The sequence below is a fragment of the Numenius arquata genome, chromosome 11 (assembly GCF_964106895.1).
Source record: "Numenius arquata chromosome 11, bNumArq3.hap1.1, whole genome shotgun sequence".
In the NCBI taxonomy this organism is placed as follows: domain Eukaryota; kingdom Metazoa; phylum Chordata; class Aves; order Charadriiformes; family Scolopacidae; genus Numenius; species Numenius arquata.
Window position 1 is genome coordinate 23863745 of NC_133586.1, and position 20807 is coordinate 23884551.

Consider the following 20807-nt stretch of genomic DNA (forward strand, 5'->3'; position numbering starts at 1 on the left):
TACACTAAGACAATGTATTTGTGATAAATTCTGTTTCCATGTGCCTTCCTTCTTGAATCTGGGTTTCCTTCAAAAAAAAACCTCAGAAGGGTGTGAAAGTCTATATATGTTTTAACCCTTTTTTCTGGATGTGGGAGGCACCGATCTCATGCTGCGCATCCTGGTTGACCCTCATCTCAAGCATTCAAAGTGTGTCATCATCTGTTGGTCCTGCCTCAGGCATTCTCTGTCCTTCCCATCACGCTCAGCCTGATGACCTGCACAGCTACAAGTCTTCCTTTTAATTTCCAGGATAAATGTATGCCTGCTGAATTTTTCTCCATTAATTGGCAGCGCACAGCAAGTCCTGACCCGTTCCTGCGTGGGACCGATGCGCGCACATGTGTCCTCCCTCACTGTTCCTGTACAGGGCCACCTTGCTCTGCATGTACAGCGTGCTGTGATTTACTGCCCCTATGCAGCCTTACAGCCTCCCTGCGCATGCACAGCCTGGCCTGATTTACCGCAGGCATTATGGGGTACCTCTCTGCAAATTCACAGCATGTCTGGCTGTAGTGCCTGTGCTCAGCGCGCTCTCTCTGACCACGCACAGCCTGTCCTGATTTACAGGGAAGGCTCTTTGCCTCTGTGTAGATCACCTTGAACTACTGCTCGCGTGTCCCACGGCCCCTCTCCAGAGGGAACACTCTGCCTGATTTGCCCCTCGGGCATGTGGTGCTCTTGGATTTACTGCCCGTACCATGGGTGGGCACTCCAGGCGCCGTAGTGTGGCCTCCATGGGCTCACCACATCCTAATTGATTGCACTTGCATTAGCTGCTTTCCCACAGCGGTGCTTTCTGCATGTGTGCACAGCACCAGCATCATGTCCCGACATCTGAGCAACCCCCATTTGGTAATTTATGGTAAACACCACGGGCTCTGTGCTGCACCTGGTTCCCTTTTCCTTTGGCAGATGCAGGCTGTCCAAGCCTCTTCTCCCTCTGTCTGCTCTCCCCGCCCCTCTCATAGCTGCCTCTTACAAGGGCTGGGATGTGGCCTGGGACCACCATCCTTGGGCTGTCCTGGCTCATGTCCTCTGGAAACTGTGGGCTGGGTGGTGACTCGGTGCCAAAGTCCTGCTGGAGGTAATGGAGGGTGTCTGTGGCGGGCAGCAAGACCCACTGTCCTGTTGGATGGACGCCATTTAAGCCAGAGTCCCAGGTGCTGCCCAGATTGCAGTTCTAGTAACTGAGGTCTTCTCAGGGGATGTTTATGGGATCCCAATGGCTTCCTCTACTGACCTGTTGGCTTGGGAGAGGGAAAACTGGGATATCGGAACCCCCAGAAATGCTTCAGAGGGCAGAAAGGACTGTGCAGTCCAGAGGACAGTGTTGTCCAAACTCGAAAAAGTTGCAGAATGTGCCTGTCCAGGTCTACACCGAGGAAGGTGTGACCCACAGCCATGGCTTACAGCATGGGAGAGGCAGGATCTCCCACCCCTTGCTCTGGGAACGTCTCCAGCCCCGTTTGTGATGCTGGTGACCAGAGTGTGCAGGGAGAGCTGCCAGTTGGAGCTGGGTGGGGCCAGGAAGGAGGAGGTACAGGCTGCGACTCCTGGCTTTCTTCTTTTCTTTTTGTGACTTGTAGCTGAGCTCCCAGATGCCACGGGGCTGGCATAAGCGGTCCAGGTGGGACCAGGTAGGGCTGGAGAGTGCATCACCCACGTGGTGAGGGCTCTTGTCCTTGCATTTGACTTCCAGCCAGTCCCAAAGGAAGCAGCACATCATACACCAGAGCAGGCAAGAGAGCAAGCACAAGGATGTCACCTGGTCCCCTCTGCATCGCAGACTCCACACTGCCCTGCTCAGTTGAGGGTCCCTCTGAAAGTTCCATCATTCAGGGTGACCCCAGGCTTTGTGGCCCCGGCACTGCCGTCCCCGGGGACAGCTCAGTAATTCACGCTAGCAGCAGCTGCTCCCGTTATCAGCACGGCAATAATTGTCCCTGTTGGGCTGGTTCCGCTCAGGGTCATTAGCAGCAAGATCCTTCTTTTATCATTGTACATCTCACTCCCACCTTGGCAGCTGCCGTAAATGTGTCTGTTGGCAGGGCCGAACGCCTGTTGGGACGCAGGGTCAGTGGCCCTGCGGTGGGTGACAATTTTGACACGCTCACAGGTCGCTCGGGATGCAGAGTGGGAGCATCGCTCTCCTGCGGATTGATGCAGGGATGAGATGGGGTCTCTCGTGGTGGTGGTGGGAGGAGGGACACCCCTGTGTCACACCCCCAGCTCTGTGATCCATTCATGGTACAGCTGGGCTCTCCATGGTCTCTGTGTGTGTGGGGACAGGGAGAGCGGAGACAGGGAGAGCCCTCCCTGGTGGTGGAAGCGCTGCTCATTTCCATTTAGATAGAGGAATTTCAATCTCAGCTTGACATCTCCTCACCATAGTGCAACTGAACATCCAAATTTCCAATTTTCTTCCCCATGCAACGCCAGATGCTCTCTGCTGGCCTGGGAACTGAAGAACATTAGAGATGCTGCAGCCTGGCAGTGGCAGACAGTTGAGCACTTGAACATGGGTGATGATCTGCTCCATGGGGCAGCTGGCATGTGTGGCTTCTCCACACTCAGATTTGCTGCACTGCTTGCGGCCCAAAGCGCTGACATTGCCTCTCGTTAGTCACCTTCCCTACCACTGTCCAGCAATGTGCCCTTGTGGCCAAAAAGGCCAATGGTCTCCTGGTGTGCATTAAGAAGAGTGTGGCCGCAGGTTGAGGGAGGTCATCCTCCCTCCCTGCTCTGCCCTGGGGAGGCCACAGTGGGAGCACTGGGTCCAGCTCTGGGCTCCCCAGTTCAAGAAGGACAGGGAACTGCTGGAGAGAGTCCAGAGCAGACTGCGAGGATGATGAGGGACTGGAGCATCTCTCTGCTGAGGAAAGGCTGAGACCTGGGGCTGTCCAGCTGGAGAAGAGCAGACTGAGAGGGGACAGTGGTGCCCGGGGACAGGATAAGGGGCAACGGGCACCAACTGGAACAGGGGAAATTCCATCTCAACATGAGGAAAAAATTCTTTCCTTTGAAAGTGCCAGAGCCCTGGAATTGCCAGAGAGGCTGCCCAGAGAGGGTGTGAAGTCTCCTTGTGTGGAGATATTCCAGACCCGCCTGGATGCGTTCCTGTTCAGCGTGCTCTGGGTGACCCTACCCTGGCGGGGGGTTGGAGGAGATGGTCTCCAGAGGTGCCTTCCGACCCCACCATTCTGTGATTCTGTGTCAGGATATTAAAATCAGAATCCAGAGTTTGGCCCTGTGATACAGGATCTGAATCGCTTTGGGGACATAGAATGGTCACACAAGAAGTCACCCAGATGACCACAGCAACAAGGACAACCAGCTATTTCTGTCTTCCAGCAGGAAAAATGCAGGAAGAAATCCAGCAAAGGGGTGGGGGTGTCCTTTTTTGTTGCCTACATCGGGTACGTTTCCCTGCCCATGCACAGGTGGGTACAAGGGCAGACTGTGATCCTGGAGGTGGTCTCCCTGCTGTGCACTTAGCGTCTCTGTTCCTGTAGGAATGAAGAAACGCTGCAGTTCTGCCCAGGCAAAGATGTGCCAGCTTGTGGAAAAGAAGCTGGAGAGGGTGGGTTGGGGGGAGGCACAGCCTGGCGGGTGATGTGCTCCAGTTTGGAGGCCTGAGGCAGGTGTCCACCAGCAACCAGGAAAGCCTTGAGAAGGGCAGCTGGCTTCATTGGGGAGGACACACCGAGAGGCTCTTTCCAGCCAGCTGGGGACGCGTCCCCAAGCTTGGTGGAGGCTCCCGCAGCCGTGCAGCAAGGCAGCCCCCAACGAAGCCGAAGGAACGCGCCCAGGAACCACCTCGGGGCTGCTGTGCGGGCCCGGGTAGCGGGCGCCAGCCCCGGGGGCAGCCGAGGAGCCCGCGGGGGCGGGGGGGGTGAAAGAGCCCCCCCCCCGGGGGCCCCGGCGACCATCCCCAGCCCCGCCGGGCGGGCCTCGGCTGCGGCTGGAGCGCGGCTGCCACCTGCCGGGCCCGCGCGGGAGGAGCCGGGGCTGTCCGCCTCCAGCGCGGCCCGAGCGGGAGCGGGGCGGGCCCTGCGGCGGGAGGGGGAGCGGGGGGCGGGCGGGGCCGTGAAGGGCCTTAACTGTCGATGAGGGGGCGGGGCCTCGCCGAGACGGGGAGGGGCCAAGTCGCGTGTGGGCGGAGTCTGGCAGTGAGGGGCCGTCCCCCGACGCGAGGGGGCGTGGCCATGCCGCGAGGGGGCGGGGCGCCGCCTTGCCGGAAGCGGTGGCGGGGATGGCGGCGGCGATGGCGGAGGCGCGGTTGCGGCGGAAGCAGCTGCTGAGCGCGGAGGAGGCGGAGCTGTTCGAGCTGGCGCAGGCGGCGGGCAGCGGGCTGGATCCGGAGGTGTTCCGGTGAGCGGCGGGGGCGGCCTCCGGTGCCTCGGCTGCCGCGATGCTCCGGTCCCGCCGCTGACTGGTGTCTCCGCAGGGTGCTGCTGGACCTGCTGCGCATGAACGTGGCCCCGCTCGCCGTCTTCCAGGTGCTGAAGTCGATGTGCGCCGGGCAGCGGCTGCCGCCGGGACCCGAGGCCGGCCCCCCCGCCGCGCCGGCGCCGCTACCCGCCGACACCCGAGGTAAGCGGCGGGTCGGGGGGACCGGGCCGGGGGCGGGGCGGCGGGCTCTAATCCCTGTGTCTCCCGCGCAGAGCCACCCGAGGACGCCCGGGCCCACGCCCCGCTCACCCCCGCCTCCGCCCTGCGGCCGTCGCGACTCGGGGCCCGCCCGTCGCTCCCCCGGGCCTGCCCGCCTGCCCGCGGCCTGCCCCCGCCGGCCGCCGGCCACCCCGCTCGCCCCGCTGCGGGGAGGGCGCCGCGGGCCGGGCGGCCGGGCCCGAGGAGGGGCTCGGCCGGGCCCCGGGGGGCCCGCTCGGTGTGAGCCCCGGTGGGGGCCTGCGCAGAGGCCTGCGGCCTGCGCCTCCCGCCGCCGCCTGCCTTCTTCGTTTTTTTTCTTTTTAGGCAGCGGGGGAGGAGGGAAGGGACGGGGGGGAGGAAAGGGGGCACCACTGCAGTCACCGGGTTGGGTTCTGTGGTCCTCTGGCTCGGCCTCCGGCAAAACCCAACCCTTAATACCCGGTATCACACGCTGCTGCTTCACCTGTAGCTGACTTTACTTGTGGAGAAGTTTCTGGTAGGTTGGGAACCCCCAGAGAAAGCGGGAGCTGCCGCTGCTCCCCCATGGCTACTGCTGCCTGGCCAGTGGTTGCCGTGGGGTTTCACTGGGAACGTGAAACAGGGAGTGTGGACTGAAATAGTTAACTTCTCTTATTGCTCTAATATTGGTGGATAGCAGCAAATGTAGCCCTGGAGCTGTGTCATATATATATATATATATATATAAAATTTTATTTTACTTTTTTTTCAAACCGGTTCTAATAAAACCTTCCCTCACTCTCTGAACTTCCTGTAGTGACTTTGGCTGGTAGCTCACAACCTCTGTGGATTACTGCCAAAAGGCTTAAAAAGAGGTAACTGGAATAAGTCTGCTGTCGCTCACCTTGAATTCACTGTGAAAAGGTTCTCGTTTCTCTTGTGCTCAAAAATATAGTAGAAAGGGGCAATGGCCAAAACGCCAAAGTTTTGTGACCGTTGTCTGTGGTTGCCAAGAACAAAATGGCACACCAAAAGCTTGGCTGGCTCCCTGGTAACATGGGTGCCCTTCTTCACCCAGCAAGAACCTAGGCATGGCTGGGGTCAAGTCAAGTTGGATTGTCATGCCCTGCTCACCCTTCTTCTCCCTTTCAGGATGAAAAGGAGAGGGGTATTTTCCAATGGCATGTAGTGACAGGGCGAGGGGTAATGGCTTCAAACTGGCGGAGGGGAGACTGAGATGAGATCTCGGGAAGGAATTCTTTGCTGTGAGGGTGGTGAGACCCTGGCCCAGGTTGCCCAGAGAAGCTGTGGCTGCCCCATCCCTGGAGGGGTTCAAGGCCAGGTTGGATGGGGCTTGGAGCAACCTGGTCTGGTGGGAGGTGTCCGTGCCCAGGGCAGGGGGTGGCACCGGGTAAGCTTTAAGGTCCCTTCCAACCCAAACCATTCTGTGATTCTGTGCAAACTCTGTTGTAGCTGATGGGTCTGTGTTGATCCATGATGGATTTTGAGGCAAAACTTGAAAAGTTACTGTCAGGAAGGCCTGTGCTGGGAACACAGAGAATGGTGCAAGAAAGAAAAGCTTTGTTGGCATGGGTGACTAGAGCAGGGGGGCAGGAAGGTCAGGGTTCCCTGTAGTGATAGTGCACTACCACTGAGTCCAGTCCCTCTGCTGAGGCTGCCTTGGTGGTTGGGGGTGCTTGTTCTCAGGGCTGTGCTTGCGGCTCTGGTGGTAAGTCCTATAGAAAGTGAAGGCGAAAGGCAGGATTCCTTTGATCAGCTATAAGCAGTCAGTTTTAGGGTAAGGGCAATCATGTCACAATCTGAGGCACCTCTGCAGTAGCAGAGCCTGCTGCTTCTGGTGTGAACTCCCACATGGCAAAAGAGTCACCTCCCTGAGCCGCTGAGGATGGCTGCACAGAGACTCTGAGGAAGTTTACTAAAGCCTGAATGGGAGTGTGCGGATGAAGGGCCTGGGACTCCATGGACTTTACCGTGAACAGGTTCCCCATTCTCAAGAGATGCTCTTGATTAAGAATTTCCTTCAGAGAAGTTGGTTGGCATAAAGAGAACAGCCTCACGTGTGATTGAGAAGTCACTAAATATGCACACAGGAAAAAGAAAACATCCAGCTGACTGATTTTTCCCAAGCAGAATGAGAGAGTTACAGCACTTGGATATTTTAAGCAAGAAGCAGCAGACTATTATGGTACCACATTGAGGGGAAACATCTCAAAAGAGCAGTGACTTTGAACAAAAGGTGCTGTTAAATTTTGCTCTCTCTTCTTCTCCTCCCTCGTTGGTAATTCAGGTGTGATGGGCCACTCAAACTATGAAGGAACTTCGGTAAGGCTTTTTGTTCCTGTCTGTCTGTTAATCTGGATTAGTTTTTGTTCTCTCATATATGCTGTTTCTGTGGCACCGCCTGTAAAAATGAGATTTTTCTAGCACTGGGCCACTGCCACGGGCTAGTTTTGGCTGGTAGTAGGCCAGCTCAGATTTGAAACGGTTAGATGGCAACTTGTTTGTTAATCAGCATTCAGTTCCTGAAGAGGAAAAGCCAGAAACCCTAAGGTAAAGTTGATATGCCCTTAACCGTTGCCTCCTACCAGCCTGAGGTGCTGCTACCCACTTAGAGAGGCTGTGGGTTCCCCATCTGTCTTGGGAGTTGTATTCGGTTGTGCTGCATCAGTCCAGGATGCTCATTCTGCATCTTTAGCAGAGCATCTCCTGGTCCAGGATGATGCCTGAGTCAGATTGCAGTCCTGGTGTCTCCAGCCAGACTTCCCTCTCCATAGATTCTCTTTAAATTAAGTATGTTGATACTTTGGAGTGCGCTGTGATGAGCCCTTGGAAACGAAGCGAAGTGTAGTGAAGTTCAGAGAAAGATGGTGCAAGCTCGTGGTAAATGTTCACAGTGTTAGTTTGGCCTTCAGCGTTTCCTGTTGATACTTTATTTCACTTTGCTGCTTTATTTCACAAGGCTAAAATATGTCTCAGGCCTAGTTGATGCTCTGAGATCACCAGATCATACGCAGCTTGTTGAGACGGGAAGATCGTGCTCATCAAGCCAGTTTCACTGCAGACGTGGTATAACATTAATTGTGAATGTCCATTTGCTTTCTGTGCAAGCTGGTGCTGGTAATGGTGATAAAGGGGCACTTTGGCCTCCTCTCCCTCGCCACACTCAGTCCTGATCAAATTCTGATGGGCAGCACTTGCACGCCTTGCTGGAAGGTTTGGTCTTCCCAACTACGTCAGTTTTTCTTTGTTTTCTGGAAGCTTGTGTCATGTTAGAGTTGTATCTCACTTTGAATGAAAACTTCTCTTTTTAGTTTCTGTCAGCCCAAGTGACTTTACTGTCACCCATCACCCGCTGACATTAGACAGCAGCCAACTCCTTTGTGAGTAAAATCACCGATGAAAAACTTAACTCAGAAAATTCATCAGGCAGAACTTAAGCTCAGCGGTGGCTTATCCCAGCCTTAGTCCTGCATCCTCATTTCCGTGAGTATACGAAATACTGGTAACACCACATTGACACTGAGAAGAGGACACGTTTTCTCCAGCTCTTCTTGTGAGGATATGTTTCTGTAGCCTCTCGAGAGGAAGGCAGATGTCTGTGCTTGCTGTGATTGTCAGAGGAGGGGCAGCGTTAGCTCAGTGCCCAGCGTGACCTAAGTTGGGCATCAAGTGCAAGTGAATGAGCTTTTGCTGCTTTAATTGCAGCTTTGTGCAAATTTTGGCTAGCTGTGTCTGGCTCTGCACTTGGAGCAATGTGCCTGGGGTGTCTGAGGGAAGGACTCCTGGTTGAAGCTTATGAAAACAAACCGGTGTCCAGAGAGATCTCTCAATTCATGGAAATCGGTCATGATCTAAAGCAGAACTGGGCCATCAGTACCAGCCTTGTCTGTGTTTTACTGGACCACCTTAGGCTGAATTAGAATTCAAATTATTTAGCTCAAGACAGGAGCTTGTTTTACTGTAGCCCTTGGGGGATTGCTGAAATAAAGATCCCATTAAAATCAGCGTATCTTCAGCAGAGTGATTTTTCCTTAAATTGGGGAAACAACCAGCTAGCTCAAACTGAGGAGGAGGAGGAATTGCTCCTCGTTCACTGAGCTTTCTGGTTCTGGGCACACTCCAAGTCCATCATTCAGGATGTGGGTAAGTGTCAATGGAGTGGCTGGGGCTGAATGTGTTCTGCAGGAGCCTTTGGCTTGCCTTTAGGAGCTGCTACGGGAAAGGGGAACCTTCTGCTGTTGGCACTGCCATCTCTTGGAAGATGGAAGATGCTTAAGAAGAAGTGGCTGTCATGCAGGACCAGGCATTTGGAGATGGGAGATGCCTCCTCTGCGTAGCTGGGACTTGTGTCTGCTTATAAAGCCAGAACTCCTTGTGCTAATACAAAGAGATAGAAGCTTGCCAAGCTGCTTTGCACAGTGTCCTTCAGCTTTGCATATCTGCTCTTTCTCCTGTGCTTCCTCCTTTGTCAGCAGACAGGCACGTGGCTGCAGTAATCCAGGTTTCACTAAAGATTAGCCAAGACTGCACTGCTTGGGTTTTATCAGTAAGGATGAGATACCAGTTTAGGCTTCTCAGCCCATCATGGTGCAGGGAGGTTTTTCTAAAGCAGCTGAAAAACACTGTTACAGCACTTCTGAACAACACTATTGGTGGTGAGGGAGTGCCCCCCGGTAGTTATTTCAGCTTTTTTACAGCTAAAGCAACAGGGAGTATAATACGGATGACTTTCTTTTGCATTTTCTCATAGAATATAGCCGTGGTGTTCTGCATGGAGCTGTGTTTGCTGGTAACTGAATTCATGATAGCTGGCTAAAATTTGCTGTCTGTGAGTATTTGAGCATCCATTCGGCACAGCTTGCTGCAAGCTGCATTCGAAACTGCGTCCACAGTTGATGATTTGGGTGGGAAAGAGCTGATTTTAAAGAGAAAGGATATCCAGGCAATTTCTTCCTGTGCATGTGAGGAGGAGGTGTGCGTCCTGTTAGGACAGTGGTGTTGGTTTTGGCCTAGGCTGTGCATGTGTATAGCTTCCCTTTGTGTAGTTAAATATGCCATTTTCTTATGTATTATTTCCATGCTTTCTGTTCCCATTAGCCAATCCCCAAGCCCCTGGTGGTTTCCCTGCAGTTTTCTACCTCTCTGTTGACATGCTTATTATGTCAATGCCCTGCTCTTTTTTTCTAGGTTGATGAATATTCTTTGATGCTTCTCTGACTCCTTGCGCTCCAACTGGTTTTTCCACATTCCCCGCTTCCCCAGCCTAAGCGATCTTCCATGAAGTTGCTTCCCGAAGCTTTGCTCCCACTAATTTATCGTTCTAAATGTGTTGTTAATGAGAGCTTGCTTTTCAAAAGTCTGTCTCCATTGTGGGCGGTTGCAGCCTCCTGTTGTGCGCAGCAGGGGTGGGAATGTTTTCCTGCCCCAGGAACTCTGTGTGGCACTTAAGAGCCTGTTGGAAATGCCTCTGAGCCCGCCACCAGCCATGGGCTTGGTGAAGGGTTCACAGGGTGGGTCTTCCTTGTCTGTGTGGAAAAATAGGCTTTTGAGAATCCTAAGTCCCTTTCTGCCCCTGTGTTTGTAGCTACTTTCTTCCTGTGTAAATACTTTGATACGATCAAGGTCTCTTCTGAGTGTTGCTGTTTGATTATTTACTAAATAGCCCTCTGTCTACTCTGCAGCTTGTTGCCAGCCTTCTCTTCCCTGTGTGTTCCTCTTGCCATCCTTGTGTTTTGTAGCTGTTATGGTTTTAGAAAACCCATAACAATTTATTGTCATTTAGACAATTATTCTATCACCCGATGACCCCTCCCCACCCGGAAAGGGGAATCGGGGAAAGCAAGGAAACACGAGGGTTGAAATATAAATAGATTTAATAGGATAAGACTAAATAGTTAACAATAATACCGAAGAACCAGTATTAATCCCTATACTGGTGCACGATTTACTGACGTGCGGAAAGCAGACTCCACAACCTGTGAGGCTACAGAGTGGGGATGTTTATTGAGCGCCGGGCAGCACGGGGTGTCGCCCCACCACAGTCGTGCGCACCCACCGCGGCAGTTAGCTCAGGATTTATACAACCAAATCTTACATATTCAAGAGGCGCCTATACATATCCATAACCTTTCCCCGAAAAGGCGGTCTTTATTACAATGAGTTCCGGGAAATCATTTCCATAGTCTCCGCCTTTAACTCCTCCCAGCCGCGCACGCGCAGTGCCTCTTGGTGGTCGTGGGCCGGGGTCTCGGGGATGAAGGTTGTATGTCTTCCTCGCTGTGCAGCTCTCGCCTTTAATGTTAATGTGCTGCTCCAGGCCACGGGACTGGTTTCAGCCAGGTGATCGCTCTCTCAAGACAACTGGGTTCCTTCTTTGAATACCAGTTGTTCCCTTATCTCCGAGCGAGGCCGATGTGACCACTTTATTGTTTCAACCTGTACTTTCTTTGCCTAAACACCTTGGCAATGGCTTAAGGTTACAGTTATACAGCTTAAGCCCAGCGATGGCTTTACTATTAACCCTTGACTGTTAGTTCCCCTTATCAATACAAGAATTATACTCAGCCCATTCCATCACAGGAAGCTGTGCATTCCCAGCAGGGGCAGCCAACGTGGGACCTTGTGAGCACTGAAGCTTCAGAAGGAAAGGAAGGGCTCAGGGCTCCAGCACCAGGGCAAGGAGTTCTCTGGACCACCGCCATCAGGGGAGAGAGAACTACACAGCAAGCTTCTCTAATTTGTGTTGAATGTGATGTTCATGGTATGAAATAACCCTGTTGGCAGCTTGGGTCATGTGCCCGGGTCTTGCTTCTCCTTGTCCCTGCACCTGGCAAGGGTTGAAAATACTGAGACCCTGAATCCCACATAGCCTAGCTGGCTGTAAAGTAAATATTTTCACGAATTCAGACACTAGAGTCTTCTGAAAGTGCAGTTTTCCCCAGCATTAGAAGAAAAGTTAGTCCTATGTCGCTCAACCCAGGACAATAGCCTTCCCTGTTCATCCCTTTTCCTCACTTCTTATTTCTTGCCCTTTCTTTATGTTGTCTGATTTTACCTGTGGTCAGGCTGTGGGATGATGGCTGTTGCTGCAAGGGCCCCTGGTGACTGCCACCATCACTTGTGGGCACTGCTCTCTGGCCAGGCCAGCTGCTCTGCATTCCTTGTACTTGCCCTCTCCTTCCTCAGCCTCACATTATCTCAGGGTTCATCTGGATGCGGGATTTGTAATGCAGACTTCTGTGTTAAGGAGATAAGGTAGCTCATAAGGATTATCTTTTGTGGAGCTTGAATATGGTGGAGGGAATCCCCCCAGAGATGCCAAGGATTTCTATTAAATGTATTTAATCTGGGTTTTATACATCACGCGGTGTATTTTTGTGTGTGGGTTACACTGGCCTTTATGCTTTAATTATAGATTAAATATATCCATGGGATCTAACTGGTAGCAGTGCATTCTTAAATCGTGCCACACGTCAGTAAATGTTTTACTTTGACACTTCATGGTCTGTAGGTCTTCCCTGGGAAAAAGAAATTTCCATAGAGTGATCTATAGGTGACTTACATGACTAATCAAAGGACTAATACAACCCTACTCATGTTTTTCTTATTTAGTTGCTTTACTCATAGCCAGTTTTTTTCCAGTACCTCATCAATATCTCTCCAGTAAGTGGATTTCCTAAATTCACTGAAGAGCAGTTAAATTGCCTTCCAGATCTTTGTCCTGCAGCTCTGGTTCCTTGTAACTTTGTCTACCATAAGCAGTGGAGTTTAAGTCTTTTGAATTAGAGGCCTTTATTTTTGTTTTGTGAAATGGTGGACACGGTAATTACATGGGGCAAGAAGTTTTCTATTCAGAGCATTCCTAGCAAGGAGTTGTTGCTTCAGCTCCCCCTGCCCCCCAGGCTCCCATTCCAGAATGCACTTTTTAAAAAACTTTTCTGTATTGTAGGCATTTCTTTAGTCCATCAGCAACCGAATAGCTTCAGTTTATAGACCTTGTTTGTCTCGTGCTACAGAAATTACAAGTAATTATTTTGTGGATTACAGGTGCTGATATCAGTTATTTTACAACTGATTAAAAAATTTCGCAGCTCTGCCATGCTTTCTTGGATGGTTGAAGGTCCCTTGGTTAAAAGTTCCAGCTCCTTCCCTCTCCCAGGAGGTTATAACAAATTTTGATACTCCCAAAATACAGATGATAGGTAGTGAGATAGTCTTTTCCACTGCAGCAGAAACAGCAGACAGTGAAATAATCTTTTCTACTCCAGCAGAAACAGTAGACAAATGGCTTTTCTTTCTTTTTCCTTATACCAGGAATAACATGCAAAAAGTTGAGGCTGGAATGCTCAAAATCTGCCATGGATCTAGTCCTAAAAGAATAGGTGGCTTCATTGTTCCTGTGAAAATACTTTATGCTCTGGCTAGTGCGCTTTGAAAACTGAAGTGGAAACACATCTGTCCTTTTATTGCATCTTTAACTTTTGAATGGTGAAAAAGCTGCGTTGGATGCTGTGATTCCACCTGCACTACTGTCTTTTGGGATGGACTTCCTCCCATCCGAGTAACTTTTGTAAGGGTGAAAAAATGTATTATTTGAGAGGCACAAGCTTCTTCCATGCTCTTTTTTCTTTTAGGTGTCCTGTGTTCTTTGCGGTGCTGTGCGTTTGGTGGGAGCCTGCTGCAGACTTGCCACGTGATGTAGCTATGAATGGCTACATGTATCGCAGCTATGGCTGTGTCCCTTGGAGACGCTCGTGGCTTTTGAAGGGGCCACAGTTCAAGAGGAAACACCATGTGCCGATCCCTTCCCTGAAGATACCAGGATCCCTTCAGTAGCCTGGGTGGATCCGTGTAATGTTCTTATATATACTCCAGGTGCGATGGACATGGATGGGCGAGTTAATGCCAATGGATGGCTAAAACCAGGACCAGGTGGCATTGGCAGCGCTGTTGACATGAGCAGGTGGCAGAGGGGACTTACCATCCCTGGCCCATATAGGGCTCTCTCCTGTCTTGCTTTCCCTGCAGAAGGTGTGCAGGTTTGCCTTAGGCTGTGAGGCTTCCTCTCTGCTGGGTATTGGAGCTAAACACTACACTGGCATAATCATTTTTTTTTTTTAGTATGTCTTCTCAGGCTGGTTTTCAAGCTTTTTTTTTCTTTGTCATGCTCTGTGAGGTGAGAACTGACAGAAAGAAAAGGGATTTAAAGGAGTACTATAAATGCCAGGCTTGTCATGTGTGGCTTTGTGGCAAAGTAGTGAGATGTGAGCTTGTGAGTGACAACACATTCATTCTTCCCCCCGAACCAACCACAGAAACACTCAGAAAATCTTACAAATAGAGACTGAATAGCGCTCTCTGGGAAAGTCAAGGGACCTCGTCTCCATCTTCTCTTTCTGTAATGTATGTGCAAGAGAAGGGGAGGAAATGAGACTATCCCAAGTGTGGTGGTGAAAATTAGTAAAATGGGGAGCAACCAGAACATGGGAGGATTTGTGGGGAAAAGGCTGGCATGTTTCATGTTGACTCCTGTGGCCCAGGTGATCAGCCTTGGAGGGAGCCATCTCCCGAAAGAGCAGGAGAGGTGCATGAAAACCTTGTCTTCAGTGAATCAGACACTTCACAGGCAGTGAAGTGGGTAGCCTCCCAGGGTAACATAGATACTAGAGTAAGGGAGACTCCATCCAACACATAGGTGAGAATGAGGTATTCTTTCCTTGGAAAAGGTCTATCAGATTCATCAGACTAATGCAGACCTCTGATCTGGGAGGGGGGAATCGCTCCATACCTTAACCCACCTTCAGACATCTAATTTAGAGGCTTCTTACTCGATGTTTTAAATGAGGTGTTTGAGCACCTACGGAGGCTTGTCAGTATCTTGAATAGGATTTGAGACTTTGTTAATATAAGCTTGCTTTTGTAGTGGCGTCTCTAATGCAGTTGAATACCTGACCTGTTCTGAAGAAACAAGCTTGCTGGAGAACAGGAGGGTGTAAGTTCTGTGCAGGTGATTTGTGGGCCTGTGTAGGTCTCCACTTATTTTGTGTTCTCTTCTTTCTCCAAATCCTTCTCTTCAGGCAAGAGAAAATGTGCGTAAGTAATGACCCTCCGCTCAATGCATACTTAAGGTCTTAGGTAACTATTTTGGAAAGTGCATTTGAAAACCTTCTTATTTTTCCCTCTTCCTCTGTTCCAAAACAATTCAGCTGGATTTTTTGAGACATATTTTGCCAGTCTTACCTGTCTGCTTTACTCTGCCTTCTCAGGGAGGCTGCTTAAGCAGGGGTGATGTTTTGGCTCTAGAGAGTGCGTTTTAGCTGTTAAGGATATGGCAACAGCTTTGGAGACCTGCCAGTTTGCGTTGCAGTAGAGCACCACTTGTGATATTTATGGAGGGATGGGAGCAAGATTCTGCAGGGCAAACCTGGCACCTGGTGAAGGATTGAGTGTAACTACCCACAGTCACATACAGGGACTGCTTTGGGGAGTGAAGTCCAGCTGCGTCTGGGATTTTCAGGAGGTGGTGAGATTTGAAGTGGGTCCCATCACTGTACACAGTTCTGGTGATGGGGCAAAAGATGTCTCTTTAGTCCTCCGGGTAACACATGGTGATTGCAAAGGGGAGGGACTTCTGCTCTTACAAGGGTTTTTTTTATTCACACCTAAAACTGAGTCTTTGCTGGTCTAGAAAGGCGAGCTTATTGTGCCCTGTGTGAGCCCTCCTGTGAGGCAGGAGCAGGATTTTGGAGAATTTTGAAGTACTCTTGCAGTTGCTCTAGCCCATAGTCACTGCCAGTATGCGCTACAGGAGACACTTTGAGATTGTTGCAGCCCTGGCATCCCTGACTGTGTTAAAAGTAAATGTACCAATAGCAATGTATTCATTTAGTTTTACCAGCAGGAGGAAAATCCATAGTCCCTGTTACTGCTTGGAGGCCCGGAAGGACCCCCTGAGAAAAGCAGTAGGTTGAGTAGAGAGGAGGCTGAAAGAGAAGAGCTTCAGATTTCCACTTCTGAAAGCATATTTGGCGTTGGGGTTCCTTTCCTAAATCTGATCAATCTTTGCTTGCCTCCTGCTTGACACAAGAAGGTGCTTCTTACTCCCTCTGCAACTTTAAGCTTTCTCTTCTTGCCCTGTGCCACCCCACAGACTCCTGCCTCAGTTCCTGGTGGTGGTGGTGGTCTTCTCCCAGAGGTGGCTGTAGCCTTTTGGCCTTGGGTTTTGTCAGGGATCAGTGTTAATGCATCCGTAGCTATTCAGGCTGCAGTTGTTCTATGACAGCTAGACACATCCAAGGTAAGGACGTCTTGTGTCACCAAGGAAAATATCATTGGAATCCTTGTGTTGGTGTGTAGTTCTTGAACTGCAAAGAGTTCATGGTTGTTGAACTTTTTTTTGTGCTGTGAGTTAATTGAACCTATTATCTCTGGCAGTGTTTTAACTGGCAGAAGTGCACAAACCATGCCTATCCTTCATGAGTTTTTCTTGACTGGTTCATGGGTTGGGATAGGATGCTTCCAAAAGTATAGTTGGTTTTTGTGCTGTTGAAGTGATTGGCTTGTTCTACTGTGGTTTTGAGGCTAAGAGGATGGAGGGCATGTGCTTTGTCTGAGTGCAGCTTCTCTGTGTTGAAGTGATTCTTTCTCCCCAAGTCATTTCAGCTGGGTCAGAAGATCAAGGGCCTGACTCCCAGCAGTGCTGAATGGTACAGTTGTTCTGTGTGTCCATATGGTTAGGGTTGTCGTACACAGGTCAAGGACCTGCACTCTTCCTGGGGAGGCATTCACCTGTAGATGTGTCCTGGATTGCTAAAAGCATCATGGTGAACTATAATGCTTTTTTTTCCCTTCCAATCTTTCTCTCAAATGCTGTGATTGCCTTTGTGCAGTTGGTTTGTTTCCATGGACAACACTTGCATTAGTGAAAGTGCTTACGTGCTTGAGCTACAAGGAGAGGTTGCAAGGCTGATTGGCTGGCTTGGGCTGGCACCTGCTGGCAGATCACCGGTCCGGTTTGCAATAACAGACTTTTTTAAGAGCACCTGATGCGACTGGGATAAGTGAATGTATTTTTTTTTTTCTGCTACCCTAGTCTGTCAAATTTAACAGGTGTGAAGGGGCCACATACTCTTTATTTGGAAGTTCTCAAGTTGTCTTTCTGGTGTTGACTTGTGGTGTTGGCATGAGTCCTGTTCTCAGCTGCTCCAAGGAGAGTAAACCAGACATATATCTCCAGGCTGTGCACTGTCCATAGCACAGATCATTCAAGATAATGATGTCCCCATGGAGACTCCAGTTTGTGGAGCAGCTGTTGGTATTCTGGAAGTTGATCTGATAATGATTGCTAAAATGTCACTCTTCATTTTAATTGCATGCCTGTAACTCCAGCTCACTGTGTTCCTGTGCTTTGTTTCCTCCTTGCTATTATTACAAATGCTTTATGATGCTTCTTGAAGCTTGTTCTCTTTAGTAAAATTTGTGACCCTTTTGCCTCACATTTCTTTTATTTTTATCATCTTTCCTGATGCGAGTCCTACTTCTCATCAGAAGTAGTTCTCTTGGGTGCCAGGAAAAGTCAGTGTCCCTCACTTATCCCCTGCTGTCACCATCTTGGTCTGTCACTTTCCTCCAGACGAATCCAGCGGGCTGGGCTGCCTGCCCCTCGCCTCCCTCAGCTTCTATGATTCTGCCTTCCCACTCATTGCTTCTCCCTGTCCCATCGCGTTTCAGAGATGGTCACTTGTGCCTACAGAAGGATAACTCTTATCTTCTGAACACAGTAGCAAAATCTGCGGGTAGGTCCTGGGTAGGAGTCTGAGCTGCTGGAAACCCCAGAAAACGAGAGGAAATCCATACTTGCTCACCAAGGCGCAGAAGTGACAGGAAGGGAGCGGTTTCTGATCTGGTAATGCAACTGCAGGCTTCAGAAACTGGTGGGCACTGGCCCATCAATTCACTTATCCCAGCCATGAGGGGTTCCATGCTCTTCATGTTCTTCTTGAAGTGCTGTTTGTGGAGATGATGTTCCTGTGCCAAATGACAGCACGCGTCTAAAGAACAAAGTAGCTGGTTACTTTGTAGATTCAACCTGATGAAAATTAACAATGCTCCTACTGGAACTTGTTTTGGTTCTGTGGCCCTGATTGAGCTGAATTCACGAATTCACTTTCTGTGTTGGATGCTGGATACGTTTGTGACACCAAATGCAATTTTGCCTTGTGCATGACTTCTTAAGGAACACTTGCAGCTTAGATGCTCTGTGAGGACACATGCTCTGTGAGGCTTGGGACTTGAAAATTAATGTATATGTTTGTTTATTCAGGGAGAAATAAAAGCAGCTCTGCCGTCAGTGGGACCCAGGTTCTTGCGGAGAGAAGCAGCCGGGAAGGATCTGCCCAGAGGATGCCTCAGCAGTCGAGTGCGAGCCGGCTGCAGAAAGGAGGAGCTTCTGGGAAGAGCAGTGGAGGAGGCAACAGTACCTGAATAAGGCCTTGGAACCGATGTATTTTGATGCTTGACAATGTATATAAACTGTGCTTGTGTTGTGTGTATTAACCTGAAAAACATGATTTGTAATATATGGAACAGAGCTGTTGTTTCTTATTTCCAAAACTTCCTTTGCCAACACAGACTACTAGGGGTTACCCGAAGGCACTTCACAAAGAAAGAGGTGTGAAGCCTCGAAAAGCCTGCAGTAGTGCTCAGGTTGCTCCAGAGAAGTTATGACTCAGCTTACTAAGCCCGTGCTTCTTGCTGCCTCCTTTCCCCAGATCCATTTTGATATGTTCAGGCTGGTTGTGACAGCAGAAAGCCCAGTTGCCTGAGTTACAAAGCGAGTAGTGCTAAGGGAGGTCGTGTGTTGGTGTCAGTGAGCCCTGCAGTGGTGGCAGCTTGCACTGGAAACCTGAGTATCTGGTGTGGGTTTGTTCTTGTGCTTTAACTGGTGGTTGCCCTGTTCCCGTTATAAAGTGTTACAGAACCCTTTGCCTAATGAGCCAGGTTAAATGAGTAGATTGTGCCAGATAAGGAAGGGAATAGCTTCATCACTTAGCTGCTTGCATGTGTCTTGCACTATAACAGGTGAGTGGATTTGTTAGACCTTAAGTGTTGCCGTTCATCATTGCAGAGTCTGTCCAGGCAGTGGGTGAGCCTGTCATAGCCTTGGTAGCTCAGGAGCTGTTATTGACATCCCTTTTCCTAATTAGGATAAAGTGCCTCCATTCTTTGTGGGGTAAGAGATGATGTTTCGTAGACTCAAGGAGATCACATGAACCTCGCTCAACAGGTGCTAAAATCTCTTCCTGGCCAAGAGGAAGAAGTACTGGAGAGTATAATACTCTTGCACAGGCTTTTTGTGTAGAATATTAATGATGCTCAGATAATACCTTATAGATTCCTCCTGAACAATATTGCAGATTAGCTTACTTTTTTTTTTTTTTTTTATTTTCCCTCCCTTCTGATTATGCCTAAGGCTGTTGTTACTTAAGGAAGATGGTGTGTTCACAGCACGTGGCAGTCAGGAGAGAATACTCCAGTGAGGGCTCTCCATGGACTACAGTTCCTTCAGGGAATACCCACGAGCTGTGGCAGGGGCCCCTGTGGATATCTGCTACCTGTGGTCCTCTCCACAGGGTGGAGGGGACAATCTGCTCCATCAGGGCCTCCTCCCCGGGCTGCAGGGGAGCACCCCGAGTACCTTCTGCTGCTCTTCCTACTCTGCCCTTGGTGTCAGTGGGATTGGTTCTTGCATGTTTCTTTTCCTCACTCTTTTTATCCTTTCTTAAATATGTTTTTACAGAGTTACGACCAGCTTTGCTGATTGCTCAGCCAAGGCCACCCCTGCAGTGCCCCCACCACCACCAACCTTGCCATGCAACTCAATACACCTATCTGTGGAGATCAAAATTTCACAAGGGTGGGAGTTAGACGTGGGAACAAGATAGCTTATGGCTTGCAGTAGCACACCTTGAAGCTGTGCTGTAAGAAGGGCATTCAAATGAGATAGCTTGCAAGCTCTTTTTTTTTTTTCCTTTTTTTTTTTTTTTTGTTTTGTTTCGGTTTTTGTTCCATTTGCAAGGTCTGGATATCTCCTGCTCTGATCCTGTAAGAAAGTGTACTTACTCCTCCCCTGACTCCCAATAAAAACCCCAAAGTCCAAACTGTACCACACCAATTGGGAAGCTGTAAGTTGAATTTTTTGGTGAACAACAGCTGCTGAAGTGCTGCTTTCAGCTGAAGGGCTGCTTTTTCTCTGAGAAGAATCGTTATTGGTTCTCTTTGTCCCTGGAACAAGAGTGAGCAGACTTGAGATGCAATTGAAACCTCAGTGCAGTGTGTTGACCTTGAGAATAAAGAGTATATAACAAAAATGGTCTTGTCATAGACTCACAGAATGGGTTGGGTTGGAAGGGACCTTAAAGATCATCTAGTTCCACCCTCCTGCCCTGGGCAGGGACACCTCCCACCAGACCAGGTTGCTCCAAGCCCCGTCCAACCTGGCCTTGAACCCCTCCAGGAATGGGGCAGCCACAGCTTCTCTGGGCAACCTGGGCCAGGCTCTCACCACCCTCACAGCAAAGAATTTCCTCCTGAGATCTCATCTAAATCTCTCCTCTTTCAGTGTCATCCCTTCCCCCTCACCCTTCCCCCTCATCCTATTGCTCTACTCCCTGACAAAGGGTCCCTCCCCATCTCTCCTGTAGCCCCTCTAGGTACTGGAAGGCTGCTATAAGGTCTCCCAGGAGCCTTCTCTTCTCCAGGCTGAACAACCCCAACTCTCTCAGCCTGTCTTCCCAGTAGAGGGGCTCCAGCCCTTGGGGCATCTTCATGGCCTCCTCTGGCCCCGTTCCAACAGGTCCGTGTCCTTCCTGTGCTGAGGACTCCAGAGCTGGACACAGTACTCCTGGTGGGGTCTCTCCAGAGCATAGTAGAGGGGTAGAGTCCCCTCCTTCACCCTGCTGGCCACACTTCTTTTGATGCAGCCCAGGATGTGGGTGGCTTTCTGGGCTGCAAGCACACATTACTGACTCATGTTGAGCTTCTCATCCATGAGCACTCCCAAATCCTTCTCAGGACTGCTCTCAATCCATTCTCCACCCAACCCGTATTTGTGACTGGGATTGCCATGTCCCAGGTGC

At 50.2% G+C, this 20807-nt stretch overlaps 1 protein-coding gene across 1 annotated transcript; it reads left to right on the forward strand.

The window, feature by feature from the left end:
- The first annotated feature begins 4284 nt into the window (after positions 1 to 4284).
- Positions 4285 to 20031, forward strand: LOC141470357 (mitotic-spindle organizing protein 2-like). The gene is made up of 3 exons (XM_074156347.1): positions 4285 to 4413; positions 4490 to 4635; positions 17993 to 20031. The coding sequence occupies exons 1-3, from the start codon at positions 4295 to 4297 to the stop codon at positions 18151 to 18153; spliced, it is 426 nt and encodes a 141-aa protein (XP_074012448.1). The 5' UTR covers positions 4285 to 4294; the 3' UTR covers positions 18154 to 20031.
- The last annotated feature ends 776 nt before the right edge of the window (positions 20032 to 20807 follow it).

Coding starts and splice junctions, on each gene's coding strand:
- LOC141470357 (XM_074156347.1), top strand. CDS start 4,295: ATGGCGGCGGCGATGGCGGAGGCGCGGTTGCGGCGGAAGCAGCTGCTG. Junction 4,414..4,489: donor CTGGATCCGGAGGTGTTCCG/GTGAGCGGCGGG, acceptor GTGTCTCCGCAG/GGTGCTGCTGGACCTGCTGC. Junction 4,636..17,992: donor GCTACCCGCCGACACCCGAG/GTAAGCGGCGGG, acceptor TTGTTTATTCAG/GGAGAAATAAAAGCAGCTCT.